This window comes from Salvelinus alpinus, chromosome 15 (assembly GCF_045679555.1).
Source record: "Salvelinus alpinus chromosome 15, SLU_Salpinus.1, whole genome shotgun sequence".
NCBI lineage: Eukaryota > Metazoa > Chordata > Actinopteri > Salmoniformes > Salmonidae > Salvelinus > Salvelinus alpinus.
The window spans coordinates 47454877-47476224 of record NC_092100.1 but is presented as its reverse complement, the minus strand read 5'-3'; the positions used below and the strand labels follow the sequence as shown (position 1 = coordinate 47476224).

The 21348-nt window shown below is 44.6% G+C and overlaps 1 protein-coding gene across 3 annotated transcripts in view; it reads left to right on the top strand.

Moving 5' to 3' along the window:
- The window catches only part of LOC139540199 (thromboxane-A synthase-like), an 88802-nt gene that overhangs the window by 36699 nt on the left and 30755 nt on the right, over window positions 1-21348 (top strand). For all 3 annotated transcript variants that reach the window (XM_071343812.1, XM_071343813.1, XM_071343814.1), the window contains 2 exons: window positions 3202-3298; window positions 13405-13521. In XM_071343812.1, the coding sequence (XP_071199913.1) occupies window positions 3202-3298; window positions 13405-13521 (214 nt within the window). The remainder of the gene's footprint in view (window positions 1-3201; window positions 3299-13404; window positions 13522-21348) is intronic.

Genomic DNA, 21348 nt, shown 5'->3' with positions numbered 1-21348 from the left:
AGCGGTATGATGGTTGCGTGGTCCCATGGTGTTTATACTTGGTGTTTATACAATTCCACTGGAATTATGATACAGTGAATTATAAGTTAAATAATCTGTCTGTAAACAATTGTTGGAAAAATTACTTGTGTCATGCACATAGATGTCATAACCGACTTGCCAAAACATTTTTGTTAACAAAAAATTTGTGGAGTGGTTGAAAAAGTTTTATTGACTCCAACCTAAGTGTATGTAAACTTCTGACTTCAACTGTATAACATAAATACAGATAATATAAAGACATCTAATGGACAATCGAAGAAGAAAAAACACAAGAAACTAGTTTCTCTGCTAACAAAATTCACCATGAATATGCTCAGGCAAAAATATTTGTGATTTGTATTTTGGAAACTAAAATACAACAGGACCATACAATGGCAGGTGAAACTACACCTTAACTTTGCGAACACACAAATGGAATGATATGCATTCATGCATTTGTATAGTTACGATGTTGCGACTGTAGCCACCGATTAGTCATGAAACACACTAACACACAGAGGAGCCTGCATAGCGACTAGTTGGTCTGAGTAGCCAGGCCAGAGTGGTGATAATGTTACCCATGCAGGCTATGGAATGGAGCTCCCTTCTGGGCCAGATAACTAGACCATTACCCGTCCAGTGTCACAGCCTGGTGCAGTCATAAACAGACAAATGGAGTGTTAAATGACCTTCTTTTAAAAGGAGGTCAGAGTCCTCCCTCTAATACTGCTTGACCATTACCCCGTACTATTTCAACCCTGCTACATGTGGAGTAACATTAGCTTTGCAACTGGGGACAAGACTAGGGCAACATCTTCTGTATCCTACCCTCCTTTCATGTCGTCCAGAGTTCATAGCCTATGTTCAAATAATGTCTCTGAGTAGGAGTGCTGATATAGGATCAGGTCCCCTCTCCCGCCTGTACATATAATCTTATTCATTATGATCGAAAAGGCAACACTGATCCTGGATCAGCACTCCTACTCTGAGACGCTTTGTTTTATGGGTCCAGGAGTTGTTTGTGAATCTGTTGAAAGCCCACGATACCATCAGTCTCTCAACCAAGAATGCTGACTTAGAAGTGTTGAGAGGAATTGTCTGTAGTTCATGTAACTATTTACAGCTGTTGTAGTAGTCTGAATGGCTATAGACACCCTGCATCTATCAGAGGCAACATGTTTTTCTGTAAGTATTATAACAACTATAACAGGAATAGAGATTGGCCACAGGCTGAGCTGGATTAGTGTGTCACTGTAGGAATGAGACACTGCCATAGGAGCAGCAGGAATAGCTGTCTGCTTTTTGATGAGCCTTGATGAGGGGTGTGTGTGTGTGCGTGCATGTGTGCGTGTGAGTAACTGTGGGGAGCCAGGGATGAGCACGGTACTCTTAATTCATACTGACAGACAGTCTCAGTGCTCCACTGTGGCTCCCCATACAGCCCCTCGCTCAGGGCTGAATATCATATTTATACTAGCTACCTTTAACCAGCACTGTATTCCACTGATGATTGGAAACCTTAGACTCTCCAATAAATGAGGAGCTTTTAAAACCTCCAATATTCCTAGATGTATTGTATCTCTTATTTGCCTGGAAGATTTAATATCCAATTACCAATCTGCGGTGTCTAATTATCTACAAAAAAAATGTGCATTTGAAATGTACTTTCATTAAAAAGGCACTTAACAAGATGGAGTTCCTGTGAGAGAGGACTTTCTCCTTACCTTTTAACCTTGGCTTTATAGCACCAGGCATTAGCCCTCCACTCAGCCTTGTGAAGAATCTCCTATAGCCTATGTCCTATAACATGGTGAGATAGGACTGAGCAGTTAGTCAGTGTTTCCTGGCTAACATTGCAGTGAACTGAGGCAATCCTGACAGAGAGGACTAGCCTAGAACAATAAAGAGTGGTGCTGTAGGAAACAAACAAAGCTATGACTTTGCTCCTTTAAATCCTGTGGTTTGTCAAGTCCATGGCAGCTAGAGTGGGTTGTGTTGTTCTTCCGTTGTAAGACTCTACTTCAGTATTAGCCTCCTCAACAAGTCCAAGTCTAAGGTATGTGGGTGTGGTTTTGTGTGTCCTCCTCCCAGAGTGCTAAGAACCTTGGCGTGATCCTGGACAACACCCTGTCGTTCTCAACTAACATCAAGGCGGTGACCCGTTCCTGTAGGTTCATGCTCTACAACATTCGCAGAGTACGACCCTGCCTCACGCAGGAAGCGGCGCAGGTCCTAATCCAGGCACTTGTCATCTCCCGTCTGGATTACTGCAACTCGCTGTTGGCTGGGCTCCCTGCCTGTGCCATTAAACCCCTACAACTCATCCAGAACGCCGCAGCCCGTCTGGTGTTCAACTTTCCCAAGTTCTCTCACGTCACCCCGCTCCTCCGCTCTCTCCACTGGCTTCCAGTTGAAGCTCGCATCCGTTACAAGACCATGGTGCTTGCCTACGGAGCTGTGAGGGGAACGGCACCTCCGTACCTTCAGGCTCTGATCAGGCCCTACACCCAAACAAGGGCACTGCGTTCATCCACCTCTGGCCTGCTCGCCTCCCTACCTCTGAGGAAGTACAGTTCCCGCTCAGCCCAGTCAAAACTGTTCGCTGCTCTGGCACCCCAATGGTGGAACAAACTCCCTCACGACGCCAGGTCAGCGGAGTCAATCACCACCTTCCGGAGACACCTGAAACCCCACCTCTTTAAGGAATACCTAGGATAGGATAAAGTAATCCTTCTAACCCCCCCCCTTAAAAGAGTTAGATGCACTATTGTAAAGTGGTTGTTCCACTGGATATCATAAGGTGAATGCACCAATTTGTAAGTCGCTCTGGATAAGAGCGTCTGCTAAATGACTTAAATGTAAATGTAAATGTAAATGTTTTGAGTATATTCCTCCCCAGGCCTCACTTCCTCTGTGATGACCACCACTTTTGATTGGCGTCCTGTTATTTATTCATGCTAGCCCCACAGCCGTTTGTGTGTGTGTGTGTGGTGTATGTGTGTGGTGTGTGTGTGTGTGTGTGTGTGCGTGCGTGCGTGCGTGCGTGCGTGCGTGTGTGTCTGTTTGTGTGGATGCGTGGGTGTGTGGATGCGTGCATGCTCCTGTGTGTATGCCTTTGTGTGTGTATGCATGCAAACAAATGTGTCTGGCATGTCAACCTGTCCTGTGTTGTCTCTCCAGATACTATCTAGGCCGGAGGCCCGTGGTGGTGGTAGCTGACCCTGACATGCTCAGACAGATCATGGTAAAGGACTTCAGCACCTTCCCCAACAGAATGGTAAGTCAACGAGGAAAATGCCCTTTACACCTACAGCTGAAGTCGAAAGTTTACATACACTTAGGTTGGAGTCATTAAAACTCGTTTTTCAACCACTCCACAAATTTCTTGTTAACAAACTATAGTTTTGGCAAGTCGGTTAGGACAGCTACTTTGTGCATGACTGTCACGCCCTGACCTTAGAGAGCCTTTTTATGTCTCTAGTTGGTTTGGTCAGGGTGTGATTTGGGGTGGGCATTCTATGTTTTGTTTTCTATGTTTTTTTATTTCTATGTTTTGAACGGGTATGGTTCTCAATCAGGGACAGCTGTCTATCGTTGTCTCTGATTGGGAATCATACTTAGGTAGCCCTTTTCCCCTCCTTTCAGTGTGGGTAGTTATCTTTGTTAGTTGCACTTTGCCCTGTAAGCTTCACGGTTGTTTCTTTCATTTGTTGTTTTGTTGGCGCCATTTTAAATAAAAAGAGAAATGTACGCTCACCACGCTGCACCTTGGTCCACTTCTTTTGACGGCCGTGACAATGACACAAATGATTTTTCCAACAATTGTTTACAGACAGATTTTTTCACTTATAATTCACTGTATCACAATTCCAGTGGGTCAGAAGTTTACATACACTAAGTTGATTGTGCCTTTAAACAGCTTGGAAAATTCCAGAAATTATGTCATGGCTTTAGATGCTTCTAATAGGCTAATTGACATAATTTGAGTCAATTGGAGGTGTACCTGTGGATGTATTTCAAGGCCTACCTTCAAACTCAGTGCCTCTTTGCTTGATATCATGGGAAAATCAAAAGAAATCAGACAAGACCTCAGAAAGAAAATTGTAGACCTCTACAAGTCTGGTTCATCCTTGGGAGCAATTTCCAAATGCCTGAAGGTACCACGTTCATCTGTACAAACAATAGTACGCAAGTATAAACACCATGAGACCACGTAGCCGTCATACCGCTCAGGAAGGAGACGCATTCTGTCTCCTAGAGATGAACGTACTTTGGTGCGAAAAGTGCAAATCAATCCCAGAACAACAGCAAAGGACCTTGTGAAGATGCTGGAGGAAACAGGTACAAAAGTATCTATATTCACAGTACAACGAGTCCTATATCGACATAACCTGAAAGGCCGCTCAGCAAGGAAGAAGCCACTGCTCCAAAACTGCCATAAAAAAGCTGCACATGGGGACAAAGATCATACTTTTTGGAGAAATGTCCTCTGGTCTGATGAAACAAAAATAGAACTGTTTGGCCATAATGACCATCGTTATGTTTGGAGGAAAAAGGGGGACGCTTGCAAGCCGAAGAACACCATCCCAACCGTGAAGCACGGGGGTTGTAGCATCATGTTGTGGGGGTGCTTTGCTGCAGGAGGGACTCGTGCACTTCACAAAATAGATGGCGTCATTAGGAAGGAAAATTATGTGGATATATTGAAGCAACATCAGTCAGGAAGTTAAAGCTTGGTCGCCAATTATACTTCCAAAGTTGTGACAAAATGGCTTAAGGACAACAAAGTCAAGATATTGGAGTGGCCATTACAAAGCCCTGACCTCAATCCCATGGAAAATTTGTGTGCAGAACTGAAAAAGTGTGTGCGAGCAAGGAGGCCTACAAACCTGACTCCGTTACACCAGCTCTGTCAGGAGGAATGGGCCAAAATTCCCCCAATTTATTGTGGAAGGCTACCCGAAACGTTTGACCCAAGTTAAACAATTTAAAGGCAATGCTACCAAATACTAATTGAGTGTATGTAAACTTCTGACCCACTGGGAATGTGATGAAAGAAATAAAAGCTGAAATAAATCATTATCTCTACTATTATTCTGACATTTCACATTCTTAAAATAAAGTGGTGATCCTAACTGATCTAAGACAGGGAATTTTTACTAGGATAAAATGTCAGTAATTGTGAAGAACTGAGTTTAAATGTATTTGACAAAGATCTATATAAACTTCCGACTTCAACTGTATGTGCCCATCGTTTAGATCATAATATTGATGCATTACATACAGTCAAAAGTTTGGACACATAGTGAATAATAGTGAAGACATCAAAACCATGAAATAACACTTATGGAATCATGTGGTAACCAAAAAAGTGTTAAACAAATTCAAATATAATTTATATTTGAGAATCTTCGAAGTAGCCACCTTTTGCCTTGATGACAGCTTTGCACACTCTTTGCATTCTCTCAACCAGCTTCACCTGGAATGCTTTTCCAACAGTCTTGAAGGAGTTCCCACATATGCTGAGCACTTGTTGGCAGCTTTTCCTTCACTCTATGGTCCAACTCATCCCAAACCATATCAATTGGGTTGAGATTGGGTGATTGTGGAGGCCAGGTCATCTGATGCAGCACTCCATCACTCTCCTTAGTCAAATAGCCCTTACACAGTGTGGAGGTGTGTTTTGGGTCATTGTCCTGTTGAAAAACAAATGATAGTCCCACTAAGCACAATCCAGATGGGATGGCGTATCGCTGCAGAATGCTGTGGATCCATGCTGGTTAAGTGTGCCTTGAATTCTAAATAAATCACTGACAGTGTCACCAGCAAAGAACCCCCACATTATCACTACACCTCCTCCATGCTTCACGGTGAGAACCATACATGCAGAGATCATCCGTTCACCTACTCACAAAGACATGGGGGTTGGAATCAAAAGTCTCAAATTTGGACTCATCAGACCAAAGGACAGATTTCCATCGGTCTAATGTCCATTGCTTGTGTTTCTTGGCCCAAGCTCTTCTTATTATTGGTTTCCTTTAGTAGTGGTTTCTTTACAGAAATTCGACCATGGAGGCCTGATGTCTCTTGATGTTGAAATGTTTCGGTTACTTGAACTCTGTGAAGCTTTTAATTGGGCTGAAATCTGAGGTACAGTTATTCTAATGAATGTATCCTCTGCAGCAGTGGTAACTCAGGGTCTTCCTTTCCTGTGGCGGTCCTCATGAGAGACAGTTTCATCATAGCGCTTGATGGTTTTTGTGACTGCACTTGAAGAAACTTCTTGACATTTTCTGGGTTGACTGACCTTCATGTCTAAAAGTAATGATGGGCTGTCGTTTCTCTTTGCCTATTCGAGCTGCCATAATATGGACTTGGTCTTTTACCAAACTTTTGACTGGTACTCTACGTTATGTGTATGCCAAAGGGACATTTTTCCGGTATGTACTTTTTCTGCTCATTTTATGTAATGAGTCAAAATTAGATGATCTATTCTGAACTGCTTAGTTTTACAGCAGTTTTTGACAAGCTATCTGATGATAATCTCGAGTTGGGCTATGAAATCTGTACTCTTGCCTACCACAGGTCCCTAAATCTCATCAAGCCCTCCCGGGTGATTGTGGAGGCCAGGTCATCTTCAATTCTTCAATTCTGTAAATTCATTCAAACCTCTGCAGCGAGGATGTGTATGTAGTCACCATTGTCATTCTACTGTGAACCCATTGTCATATGTTTTCCATCTAAAGGAGGAAAATCTTTGTGCACTCTTTCTGACTGCATTGCAGGAAGAAAGAGGACATGTCCCTGAACAAGTTCTGGCTTCGTGATTTTCTTTTCAGCCAATAGGCTTTGTCTTTGAGGCTCTAGACATACAGTAGAAGTGTTTGTGTCTGAAAGCAGAACTGACCAATGGCGTCCGAGGGTGCCAGTGACACGTATCAAACAGATCAGAGGTCAGGAGGTCCCAGTTGCTTTCATAATCCACCCGCCATGTTGGCTCTGGCTGTGTCCCAAATGGCACCATATTCCCTAGTTTTTCTGCGTCGGGAGATATAACTACCCAAGGAGCTCTGGTTTCTGATGAAGCATGTAAGATATGTAATAGACGACAGAGGTTATCTCTGGATAATAGTTTTTTAACAAACCCGTTTTGGTCCGGATGTACCAATTTGGGTAAGTACGTTTTGAGATGGGACAACAGAATTTTAGATGTTTTTTTATTATCTGTGTTTATCGAAGATAGGGGGCGATAGTGAGAGCACTGGGTGGCGTCCTTACCTTTTTTTCACAAAAGCGAAATTAGTGCTGTATTTACACCCCTTCCAAATGTACCTTTGTGAACGGCTGTGTTAATAATTTCAAGTAACAGTGGACCTAATTGGTTCCAAAATTGTAAATGGACCTCAGGAGGAATACCATTACAACCAGGTGATTTGCCTTCATTCATGTTATCCAGTGCCCTTTTGAGTTCATGGAGAGAGATGTGGGCTCCCATCAAGTCAGCTTCCTCAGTTGAGAAAAGTGTGGATTTACAATCAGAGGTGTACCATTCTTTATGGAAACGGGAGACTCTTTGGTTGAAAACAATGCCGGCTGGTTTTGAGCTGATGCGAGAGAAAATGAACTCCTTCTTCGGAACGAAAAGTTGCCCACTCACATCTCATATGTTGCCTGACTATAAAAAGTTGACCATGATACGCTAATAAATACATACTGTGTTAATTTTGCCATGTTTAATTGTCTAGAATATCCACTGTAGTGTGTGTAGACCGCAGGCTAACTGACAAAAAACTGGTAGCTAGCTTGCTAACTTTACCCACAAAGAATTCATGGCTAGCGTAGCCTTTCATAACAACACAAATTGTTTAGTTTTTTACATGTAAATCTAGCTGGCTAGCTATATTAATACAATTCACATGTAGCTAACTGAGAATTATAAAGTCACACTTACTGTGTGAGTAGTGCCTCCATTGCCTTTGGCAGAGCCCTGAGAGAGTGGGCTCAGGGGGGTTGAGGTGTGGGTGAGACCTCCAGTTTAGTTTGGTTTATTAGCATATCCATTAGCTACTGCACATGCAGCCGCTACTCTTCCTGGGGTCCACATAAAACATACAAATACATGACAAAGTACGGAAGAGTTATAGACAAGGACTTTACATTCAAAGTTTAAAAAATACAATAAAAATAAGAGTTATATATTGGAAAGACACCAAGAGACAACAAAAATACTATTTACACACTATTCATACAATACAGTACAGTTAAATTAGATCTTTAAAAAGAGGGAAATGGTACTGGTGTCCCTGTTCACTCCTAGGTACATTCTTGTCAATTTGCCTCGTGTAGACAGCTATTGGGTGCGTTCGTAAATTCACTCTGGCTACTCCGATTTCAGAGCACTCTCGTCTGATTGAGCGAGAGCACAGAATAACTGACGAATTTACGAACGCTCAACATGGCCAGTGTCAGTAAACGTTGGCAAAAAAGCGTAATTAAATTGTTGCCAGCAGCACAGTTACAGTCAGCAACGCTCTGGATAACATGAAAACAGCCTAACCCGCTCTGCTAGGGTGAGTAAAATGGTCAGAGTGAGCCGGTTAGCTTGGGTGCTTGACTGCCGTTGTGAGGTCAGAACGCTCGGATCAACCCTACTCCTCGGCCAGCGTCCAGAGGAACGGACGATCTGACAGTGCTCTGAATTTACAAAACACCCAGAGTGCGCTCGGAACACCCATTGTTGACAAATGGATAATCTCAGATAGCAGAGCACAAGTCGCACACCTAGTCTTGGGTTTGTTGCCACCAAAACTGAGTTCCAACCAAGCATTCTACATTGAAAACATGCTGCATTCAATTGAGATGTCATCATATTCAAAAGTAAATGTTTTTGTATGATTTAGAATCACCATGGCAATGGGTTTAAATAAACACTGGCTCTTATCAACCAAACATTCTAATTCCAACATTCTACCTAATGTATTGTGTGATGTCGTCATATGTATTTTTATGATTCATAATTGCCATGGCAATGGAACAGGGTGGCTAAGAAGATTTACATGGTCTAAATTGCTATATTTTATTGTGATTCAAATAATAATAAATTATTAAACTTCTATAGTGCTTTTCATAATAGAAATCTCTAAGTGTTTCGTAAGCAAAAAACAAACAAGCAATATATCATGACAGTGCAGGTCAACCAATAGAGGCCAAGTCTTTGAATTCTGCATCCTCTGCAGATGGAGAGGGTTGGTTCATGGATTTTTTTTCTTCCTTTATTTAACTAGGCAAGTCAGTTAAGAACATATTCTTATTTTCTATGACAGCCTAGGAACAGTGGGTTAACTGCCTTGTTCAGAGGCAGAACAACAGATTTTTACCTTGTCAGCTCGGGGATTCGATCTTGCAATCTTTTGGTTACTAGTCCAACACTCTAACCACTAGGCTACTTGCCGATGGTGATGGAGTCTGCTGATGATCTTGTAGAGGGCAAGTCTGGGAACCAGCCTGAGTCATATAGCCACAGGTCTACTCTTCCACTCTGTGAAGCACCCACTTAGGTGATGCCTCGGCAGCTCTAGGTGCCAGAAAGCTCACCACACAAAGTTCAGAATAGTAGCCAGTCGTCCTCACTACGAGCCCTCTGCCTCAGCACTGTAATCCTCCATCTCCCATTCCTAACACTCTTCAAGTGACTCCTCACATGATGTTCTCAAAAGATCAGGAACTGGCAGCCAGGTGAAATAAAAAAGCTGGTACTGTGTCCAGATGCATTTTCCAAACAAAAACATTAGCCAGCTAACTAGCTACCTACCCGAGCTAAAAATAGTTCACCTGTCAGTCAATCTGCAAATCCATGGCTCAAAACCACCAGCAATTTGCAATAAAAACAAATTGTTATCAAAAACAACAATTTTTGGTCCAAAAACAATTAAAATATATATTTTTTTGTAACAGAATATGTACACATTTGTAGGAGCTCTCTGCAAATGAGGAGCTATCAACCAATCAGCATCCAGGATCCAAACAAGCCGGTTTTATAATGGAATGTATTTGGAAATACACTTAAAAAGTATTTGAAAATACTCAAATACACAGACTCAAATACACTCCAATGCGTTTAACGCAGGCATTTGAAAATAGTATTTGAAATAAGTATTTGAAAATACTTTCAAGTAGTAGGCTATCAAAAGGATATAAGTAATTGTTTCGGGCATAATTATTTGAAAATACTCAGGAAATAAGAATTGAAATAACAAATAATCAAATACACATGTATTGGAACTCGGGTCTGATTTTAACACCAATCCACCAGAAATGTTGTGCACCAATGACCCATAAATATTGTGGTATGTATGCAGCACGCACACACACAAATACAGCCCTCAGATCCAGGGGGGATACAGGAGCTTAATGACACTTTTACCTGTTTGATTTAGTGAATTTGACTCAGATGGTGTTTACTTGCCCGCTTCCTGTATGACCAAGCTCCTGACTCATTGTTCACTTAACAACCACTCTAGCAGTAGATGTGGATATCGTGCTGAGATGTGGATGTATTATGGAGATGTGGCACACGCTGTGTTTCTGAGTGGTGTATGGCTAGTGCGCTGTTGGTATATGTGTGTGTGCGTGTGCGTGTGCGTGTGCGTGTGTGTGTGTGCGTGTGCGTGTGCGCGTGCGCGTGTGCGTGTGTGTGTGTGTGTGTATATGGTTCAGAGCCTTTACACACCATCTGCAACCAGCAGCAGGAGCAGACCCATAAAGAAAGTCTCCATGGAGGCAGAGAAACAAACACAAGTCACTGTAATTCTGTGGCCGCAAATATGTGGCTGTACAAAGCCAAATATAAATGGCATAAACACTCTAAACTACCGAACAACACTTGTCCTTTCCAAATATTTTATTTTGTTAGAGCACTAATAAATTACTACCGACAGAACATTGCCAAGACACACAGATGAATAAATTATTACTTTTATTACATTGTGTCTGGAATGTTATACCGTCAATGGAAAATGCTAATAAATGAAAATGATGGATACTGTTTACACCAGTAAACACATCACAATACCACATGAAACGTACAGTATTGTCAGCCAGAGAGCACCTACATATGTCACCCAATGCTTCATGAACATTTATGATCACTTTATGAACATTTATGAACACCTTTTTAGCATTTATGAACACTTTATGAACACTTAATGAGCATTAATGAACACCAATAACAGTAAAAGATCAGTGATGTCTTGGAGCTTAAGCCACAATGCCCTGTATTCCACTGGAGTTCTACCTCCAAGTCTTCAGTATTCTAGCATTGCTTCCTGTGTTAGTTTCAACACAGAGGACCATAGGATCTAAGGACTTAGTGATGACCATTGCCCACATACGACTGGACAGGAATACAAAAGAGGGCTAGGCATGCTGATTTCTCCATCTCCTCCTGAGATTATTTGACGTGTTGGAGGTGAAGCTGGTTGAGAGAATGCCAAGAGTGTACAAAGCAGTCATCAAGGCAAAGGATGGCTACTTTGAAGAATTTAAAATCTAAAATATATTTTGATTTGTTTAACACTTTTTTGGTTACTACATGATTCCATATGTGTTATTTCATAGTTTCAATGTCTTCACTATTATTTTACAATTTAGAAAATAGTAAAAATAAAGACAAACCCTTGACTGAGTAGGTCTGTCCAAACTTTTGACTGGTACTGTACATGTGCATGATCCGTATGCTGTAGTATGTACAATACATGTACAGTTGAAGTCGGAAGTTTACATACACCTTAGCCAAATACATTTAATATCAGTTTTTCACAATTCTTGACATTTTATCAGAGTAAAAATTCCCTGTTTTAGGTCAGCTAGGATCACCACTTTATTTTAAGAATGTGAAATGTCAGAATAATAGTAGAGAGAATGATTTATTTCAGCTTTTATTTCTTTCATCACATTCCCAGTGGGTCAGAAGTTTACATACACTCAATTAGTATTTGGTAGCATTGCCTTTAAATTGTTTAACTTGGGTCAAACGTTTCAGGCAGCCTTCCACAAGCTTCCCACAATAAGTTGGGGGAATTTTGGCCCATTCCTCTGACAGAGCTGGTGTAACTGAGTCAGGTTGTAGGCCTCCTTGCTCGCACACGCTTTTTCAGTTGTGCCCACAAATTTTCTATAGGATTGAGGTCAGGGCTTTGTGCTGCCCACTCTAATACCTTGACTTTGTTGTCCTTAAGCCATTTTCCACAACTTTGGAAGTATGCTTGGGGTCATTGTCCATTTGGAAGACCCATTTGCGACCAAGCTTTAACTTCCTGACTGATGTCTTGAGATGTTGCTTCAATATATCCACATAATTTCCCATCCTCATGATGCCATCTATTTTGTGAAGTGCACCAGTCCCTCCTGCAGCAAAGCACCCCCACAACATGATGCTGCCACCCCTGTGCTTCACGGTTGGGATGGTGTTCTTCGGCTTGCAAGCGTCCCCCTTTTTCCTCCAAACATAACGATGGTCATTATGACCAAACAGTTCTATTTTTGTTTCATCAGGCCAGTGGACATTTATCCATAAAGTATGATCTTTGTCCCCATGTGCAGTTGCAAACCGTAGTCTGGCTTTTTTATGGTGGTTTTGGAGCAGTGGTTTCTTCCTTGCTGAGCGGCCTTTCAGGTTATGTCGATATAGGACTTGTTTTACTGTGGATATAGATACTTTTGTGCCTGTTTCCTCCAGTATCTTCACAAGGTCCTTTGCTGTTGTTCTGGGATTGATTTGCACTTTTCGCATCAAAGTACGTTCATCTCTAGGAGACAGAACGCGTCTCCTTCCTGAGCGGTAAGACGGCTGTGTGGTCTCAAGGTGTTTATACTTGTGTAATATTGTTTGTACAGATGAACGTGGTACCTTCAGGCATTTGGAATTTGCTCCCAAGAATGAACCAGGTCTTGAACCAGGTATTCTCTGAGGTCTTGGCTGATTGCTTTTGATTTTCCCATGATGTCAAGCAAAAAGGCACTGAGTTTGAAGGTAGGCCTTGAAATACATCCACAGGTACACCTCCAATTGACTCAAATGATGTTAATTAGCCTATCAGAAGCATCTAAAGCCATGACATTTTCTGGAATTTTCCAAGCTGTTTAAAGGCACTGTCAACTTAGTGTATGTAAACTTCTGACCCACTGGAATTGTGATACAGATAATCTGTCTGTAAACAATTGTTGTAAAAATTACTTGCGTCATGTACAAAGTAGATGTCCTAACCGACTTGCCAAAACTATAGTTTGTTAACAAGAAATTTGTGGAGTGGTTGAAAAACGAGTTTTAATGACTCCAACCTAAGTGTATTCAAACTTCCGACTTTTCTCCTTTTCACTCTGTAGACAATCCGGTCTGCCACTAAGCCCATGAGTGACTGTCTGCTGATGCTGAGGAATGAGCACTGGAAGAGAGTACGCAGCATCCTCACCCCCTCCTTCAGCGCAGCCAAGATGAAAGAGGCAAGACAAGACGACCCCTCTCTTCACCCCTCTCCTCTCCTCCTCTCTTCACCACTCTCCTCTCCTCTCCTCCTCTCTTCACCACTCTCCTCTCCTCTCCTCCTCTCTTCACCACTCTCCTCTCCTCTCCTTCTCTCTTCACCCCTCTCCTCTCCTCCTCTCTTCACCACTCTCCTCTCCTCTCCTCCTCTCTTCACCACTCTCCTCTCCTTCTCTCTTCACCCCTCTCCTCTCCTCCTCTCTTCACCACTCTCCTCTCCTCTCCTTCTCTCTTCACCCCTCTCCTCTCCTTCTCTCTTCACCCCTCTCCTCTCCTCCTCTCTTCACCCCTCTCCTCTCCTCCTCTCTTCACCCCTCTCCTCTCCTCCTCTCTTCACCCCTCTCCTCTCCTCCTCTCTTCACCCCTCTCCTCTCCTCCTCTCTTCACCCCTCTCCTCTCCTCCTCTCTTCACCCCTCTCCTCTCTTCCTCTTTTCACCACTCTCCTCTCCTCTCCTTCTCTCTTCACCCCTCTCCTCTCCTCCTCTCTTCACCCCTCTCCTCCTCTCTTCACCCCTCTCCTCTCTTCCTCTTTTCACCCCTCTCCTCTACTTCTCTCTTCACCCCTCTCCTCTCACACCATCTTCACCCAGCTCCTCTCCCCCTCTTCAATCTGCTGTTTGCATGGAACCAATACACATTTACCATGTAAATTATACAGGCACATGTATTACTACCTCTATATATACACACAATCACGAGCTGCAGGTAGCCTAGTGGTTAGAGCGTTGGGCAAGTAACCGGAAGGTTGCTGGGTCGAATCGCCGAGCTGACATGGTAAAAATCTGTCGTTCTACCCCTGAGCAAGGCAGTTATCCCACTGTTCCCCGGGTGCTGTGGATGTCGATTAAGACAGTCCACCGCACCTCTCTGATTCAGAGGGGTTGGGTTAAATGCGGGAAGACACATTTCAGTTGAATGCATTCAGTTGGACAACTGACTAGGTATCCCCTTTTCCCTCCCCCTCTGTTATATTTACATGGAACCCATACACCACATATTACTACCTCTATACATACACACAATCACTCCCCACTCTGTTATATCTACATGGAACCCATACACCACATATTACTACCTCTATACATACACACAATCACTCCCCACTCTGTTATATCTACATGGAACCCATACATATTCATAAACATCTATACAGCCTTGCTGCATCAGGCCTTCAGTCGCAAGCTATCTTAACTCATCTTTTAATTTTTGTGAATTAACCAGAATCATTATCTTAATAGAAGTTGTCTCCATTTAGAGCCTGCCCAGCCCAACGATTGAAAATACGCTGTTGGTGTAAAAATGTTAAAGAGGATCAGGGGACTTAAAGAATAGCACGGGAGATTGACGCCCGTAATTTAGTTGGAAAATGATAGCTTGTCTCCATCGAAGGCTTTCAAGCATTACATCTAATTTACGTCTGATGAACCAATGTGGTCTGGGTATCGCTTTCACTTTCCCTCTCCCTCTTTCCCTCTCTCCTTCCCTCCCCCCTCTCCCCATTACCCCCCTCTGTGCCTCTCCCTCTCTCTCTCGCTGACTTCTGTGTATGGCCTGACATTATAATAGTGTCATTAGAACAAACAGTGGTTCTTCTACATTATAGTGTGGAACATAATTACTGGAGCCTGTTGGAACAGCAAGTTTTATGTTATTGTTGAGTCCCCTCTACACTGATACACTGACTCAGTGATTGAGAGAGATTGGTGAGCCTGCCTGCCTGCCTGCCTGCCTGCCTACCTGCCTGCCTGCCTGCCTGCCTGCCTGCCTGCCTGCCTGCCTGCCTGTGACACCAGAGGCAGCAGCCATGAACAGACGTCAGGAGCTGCTATTGAAAGGATCCAACTGCTCTCAAAGTATTGCAAAGACCCTCTATTCTCCAAGTAGCGTGTGTGTGTGTGTGTGTGCACGTGTGTGTGTGTGTGTGTGCGTGTGTGTACATCACACAGTTTCTCAGAACTACCAAAAGAAAAGAAAGAGAAAGCATTGAAAAGCACCTCCTCTGCTGTATGTGCATAAAGGTCATTGGTACATTGTGTGCCTGTAACTGTCCAAGTGCAGGATTTACACTGGATGACAAATAAGGCCAAGGCATAATGTCAAATAAACACACTAGAAGTGTAACAGTAGTCATGTAATTATCGTGTAGTAGGGTAGAGGTGGGTGGTCATTTAGCTGGACCCTTAATTGTGATTAGGGCTGTGATGGTATGTTTCCACGGCAACCACCAGCGGTAGACCACTAAGGAAACCACACACACACTCATCTTTCACGCTCCAGATACAGCTGGGTACACTCGCCTGAAAACAAACTGTTAGTGGATAGCCACTAAGGATAAAGTGTTTCAGGAGGCTGAAAGTCAGTTATGACTGGTTTTGTGTTTACACATTGTCCCACGCAGGTAGCTTTCGTAAACGCTGAGTAATTCCTGCTGTAATTGACCGTTTGGATTTGATTTGTTACTTGCAATCAGTCCCTCAATTCGAGCGTGTGCTCTGTGTGGCTGACACTCAGTGTGTTTGTGTACACGTGGACTTTCTCTCACGTTCTCTGAGTGTGTGTGATTCATATTCTGTCCAAATAGTTCATAAATGAAACAGGCTGGGAACTCAGTTAAGAACATCATGGAGATTGGAGTTGCAGTCAGAGAGAGCTAATGACTAGTTGTTACTTTCTGCGTTTGTATTTCGGAATCACACATTTCTGAATCAGTCAACATGTTTATCTGACTCTGATGCTATGAAGCAAGGTTGTGCGTGTGCAATCAGGGTGTGTATAGTGTAGTAATAGCGCTGTGTTCTGAGCAGGGTTGTGTTAGCAATGTACGTACTTCCCTCATGCACACAAACACATGTCCAGTTAATGAGTGGAGAGGAGACATGCTAATTATTGCGCCCCCCCCCCCCACACACACACGCGCACGCACATACACACAGTCCTGCTCCAGAATTTAGCATGGGAGAATGAGACTGGCGGGAATATGAATCATTTACGAGAGCATAAACCATAAACCACCGACTTTACGATCGGCACCAAACAAACGCTCGGACAACTGGCGCTCCCAATTCAGTCACATTACCCAGATATGTTTTTAGCGATGTCTGTTTTAGTTTACTGCTGTTTACCATCATAACGCTCCAGTCTGTTTGCTGAGTGGACGGAACAGATGGAGAGAGAGGGAAAGCACACTGAGAGAAAGAGGTGGTGTGGTCTCTGGATCATTATCTATCTGCTTCTGTCTGGAGAGGGACAGATATGCTGTGGCAGGATACACTGTTGAGGTTCGCTCTGTGATAAGAGGAAGCTGTTGTGTCTGTCTGTCTGTCTGTCTGTCTGTCTGTCTGTCTGTCTATCCGTCTCTCTCTCTCTCCTTTTTCTTGTGTGCATGTGTCTGTGTCTGTGTGTCTGTCTGTCTGTCTGTCTGTCTGTCTGTCTGTCTGTCTGTCTGTCTGTCTGTCTGTCTGTCTGTCTGTCTGTCTGTCTGTCTGTCTGTCTGTCTGTCTGTCTGTCTGTCTGTGTGTGTGTGTGTGTGTGTGTGTGTGTGTGTGTGTGTGTGTGTGTGTGTGTGTGTGTGTGTGTGTGTGTGTGTGTGCGCGCGCTGTAGTCTGGCTATATTTGACTGACCAGTAGTCCCTGCGTATCCTCTCAGCTGGCAGATCCTTGGGATATAGATTTTCATTTGAGCCACCCTGCCCCTGTAGAGGGGGAGGATACTGCTCCTGTCATAACCTATCAGGCTGCTCGTGTTTCTTCATCTGTCCTCCCTCTCTCAGCTCCAGACCCCAGTACCCTCTCCTCAGACTGACCAGCCTTAGGCCTCATCTTATGTTGGCATATACACTCAGTGGCAGGTTTATTAGGTATGCTGTCCATGAAAATGGTTGAGTCACGTGGCCGTGGCTTGCTATATGATGCAGGCAGACAGGCATCGAGGCATTCAGTTACTGTTTGATTGAACGTTAGAATTGGCAAAACGAGTGACTTAAGCGACTTTGAGCGTGGTATGATCGTCGGTGCCAGGCACGCCGGTTCCTGTATCTCAGAAACATCCGGCCTCCTAGGCTTTTCACACACGACAGTGTCTAGGGTTTCCCCAGAATGGTGCGACAAACCAAAAACATCCAGTCAGCGGCAGTCTTAGGGGCGAAAACAGCTCATTGATGAGAGAGGTCGAAGGAGAATGGCAAGAATCGTGCAAATTAACAGGCGGGCCACAAACAGGCAAATAATGCCGCAGTTCAACAGTGGTGTGCAGAACGGCATCTCGGAACACACAACTCTTCGGTCCTTGTCACGGATGGGCTATTGCAGCAGACGACCACACCGGGTTCCACTCATATCAGCTAAAAACAAGAAGAAGCAGCTCCAGTGGGCACAGCATCACCAACACTGGACAACTGAGGAGTGGACAAACATCCCCTGATCTGCTGAATCCCGCTTCCTGTTGCGTCATGCTGATGGCAGAGTCAGGATTTGGCGTACGCAGCATGAGTCCATGGCCCCACCCTGCCTGGTGTCAACGGTTCAGGCTGGTGGCGCGATGGTGGCGCGATGGTGTGAGGAATGTTTTCCTGGCACACGTTAGATCCCTTGATACCAATTGAGCAACGTTTCCACGCCCCGAAGAATTCAGTCTGTTTTGGAGACAAAGGGGCTTCCTACATGGTACTAGATGGGTGTACTTAATAAGCCCCAGTCTTAGCCCCATTCCCATTCCAAAGCTAGCCTCTAGCCTTGTCATCATAGACTGGTCAATTTTGGAAGCTTATATAAGCTTATACTGGTCTTAGCCCCCTCTAAAGCCTAATCATTAGACGGATCTTATTAGCAGTCACAACCTTATCCTGTGACTAGGGTTAGCCCTGTCCCCCGCATCCAACCTCAGCCTTATCCTAATCGTTATGAATTGTAGTTTATTGTCACGTTATATTAACTTACAGTGTAGACTATGCTCAGTATTATCACATTGATGCCAATGACAGTAGCCCTGCATGTCACAGTCGTGTAACTGCTTCGGTCACAGCTCATTGTACCCATAATGCTACAGCATGTTTATCCATTAGCATCTCCTCTTGTGTAAGGATCTCATTTCCCATTTGATCCCAGCGTGTATTGATCGCTGGGGAGGAGATGAGGAGATGGTGAGGGTAGATAGGGGAGATGTGTAAACATTTCTCCTCGTCTCTCTGTCTCTCTCTCTCTCTCTCTCTCTCTCTCTCTCTCTCTCTCTCTCTCTCTCTCTCTCTCTCTCTCTCTCTCTCTCTTCTCTCTCTCACTCTCTCTCTCTCTCTCTCTCTCTCTCCCTCCCCTGCTCTTCCTCATCCCCAAATCTTCCGTCAGAGCTTAGTGGCTCCTCGGATTCCTCCGGCCCTGTTTGGCCGCTCCTCTGAGGACTGTGTGCGTGTGCTGTCTGAGGGGGATCAATAGATAGTGCTAATGACTGCTGCTCCCTGATCACAGGTCCAGTGTAGGGAGACGGAGCAGAGAGACCGACCTAGGGTAGAGCCTCACACTCGAGGCCTCTCGCTCTCTCTCTCTCTCTCTCTGCTGTACTGGCTGTAGAGAAAGGGGAGGAGGTTCTCTGCTGTACTGGCTGTAGAGAAAGGGGAGGAGGTTCTCTGCTGTACTGGGTGTAGAGAAAGGAGAGGAGGTTCTCTGCTGTACTGGCTGTAGAGAAAGGGGAGGAGGTTCTCTGCTGTACTGGCTGTAGAGAAAGGGGAGGAGGTTATCTGCTGTACTGGCTGTAGAGAAAGGGGAGGAGGTTCTCTGCTGTACTGGCTGTAGAGAAAGGGGAGGAGGTTCTCTGCTGTACTGGCTGTAGAGAAAGGGGAGGAGGTTCTCTGCTGTACTGGCTGTAGAGAAAAGGGAGGAGGTTCTCTGCTGTACTGGCTGTAGAGAAAGGAAAGGAGAAAGCGAGCAAGATATGAAGAGAGAGCGGGAGACGGCACAGCCCAGAATATTCTGGACCCCTGAAACTCAGCAGTGAGACCTGAGGTTCAGAGGGTGTTTCAGCATTTTGTCTCATGTACCTTCAGCAAATATTCCATGCCACTGGACATAGCTGTCCTTCCTCTCTGTGGTCAAATATGTGTTCGTGTCCTCGTTTTCTTTGATACGAAGAGACTAAGGAGTTGACCTGAGGATTTGTGGTTTTTGATATTTTTACATTTGAGACATGTTGCTACTGCAGTATAACTGTCAGGTTTTGGCCAGGACTGTTCTGGTTTTTTGTCACTAGATGTCCCCATTGCACCTTTTTTGTACCTTTTGTTTTTCCCTTGCTCTAATTATTGTTTGCACCTGTATGTCGTTCCCTTGTTAGTATTTAATCCCTGTGTGTTCCTCAGTTCCTTGCTCAGTGTTTGTATGTTAGCACCCAGCCCCAGCCCCAGCCCAAGCCTTGTTGTGAACATATATTTTTCTCTTGTTGGATTTTCCAGAGGTTCTCTGGTTTTGTTCTTTTGTATTTTGTATTAGTCTTTTGAGGTTTGTTTTTCCCTTGCTGTTTTTACCACTTTGTGGATTTTCTTTGTATTTTGGAAGATATCTATTTTTTTATTAAACCACCATCTCTAGTACTGCTGTGTCTGCCTCATCTTCTGGGTTCTGCCGATTTAGTGACTGTTTCTCGCACCGGGTCCTGACAGAAACACTGAGCCATTAAAATGAACCCAGAGGCAGCCAGTACCCAGGACTTTTTCCCCATGCTGTCCCACCACGAGGGGACTGTCCAACGTCACGAAGCTGCTCTGGTTCAGCAAGAGGCCTTAATGGCTGGACATTCTCAACTTCTGTTGGAGATGATGACTTCCATAAAGCAGATTTCTGATCAACTTTCTCCTGCAACCGCTTCTGCTCCAGTTCATCAGATTCAAGTGCCCGTGGCAGTTAACCCCCTGGCTGAACCTCGTCTGCCGCCTCCCCAACGGTTCTCAGGTGATCCGAGTGGTTGTAAGGGGTTTTTCACCCAATGTTCTCTCTCCTTCGAGCTGCAACCCTCGTCATTTCCCACCGACCGGTCCAAGATAGCATATATCATCACCCTGCTGTCGGAAAAAGCCCTAGCCTGGGCTACTGCTGTGTGGGATGCCCAAAGTCCCTGCTGTGCCAGCTACTCTACCTTTGCTGAAGAATTCAAGCGAGTGTTTCAAGGTCCTACCAGCGGTCCTGACTCAGCCAAACAGCTCCTGACTCTCCGCCAAGGTCGGCGCAGCGTGACGGACTATGCCATCCAGTTCCGCACGGTGGCAGCAGCGAGTGGCTGGAATGACGAGGCGCTCACAGTGTGCTTTTTGAAGGGTCTTTCCGACACCATCCAAGATGAACTGGCCACTCGGGAACCACCGGACAACCTCGAGTCCCTGATCAAGTTGGCTTCACGCATAGACCAGCGTCTGAGAGAGAGAGAGCTCAACCGTAGATCTCTCACCCTAGCTCCTATCGGTCCCAGCTCCGAGTCTCCACCTTTATCCCCGCTGACTCCACCGGAACCCATGCAGGTTGGACGCATCTCCCAGGCTGAGAGAGACCGCCGGATGAGGGAGCGATGCTGTCTATATTGCGGCAAACCGAGCCATTTCCTCGCCACGTGTCCCGGGCTCCAGGGAAAACGCACTCTCCCGTGCAGGCCTGGGAGGACGGTAACGGGAAACATAACCTCCTCTCATCCATCCAACTCCCGCCTGCTCATTCCAGTTACCCTTTCCTGGGACAACCACGAGCTTCCCCTTCAAGCCTTGGTAGACTCTGGAGCCGCAGGTAACTTCATGGATGGTGTCTGGGCGAAGGA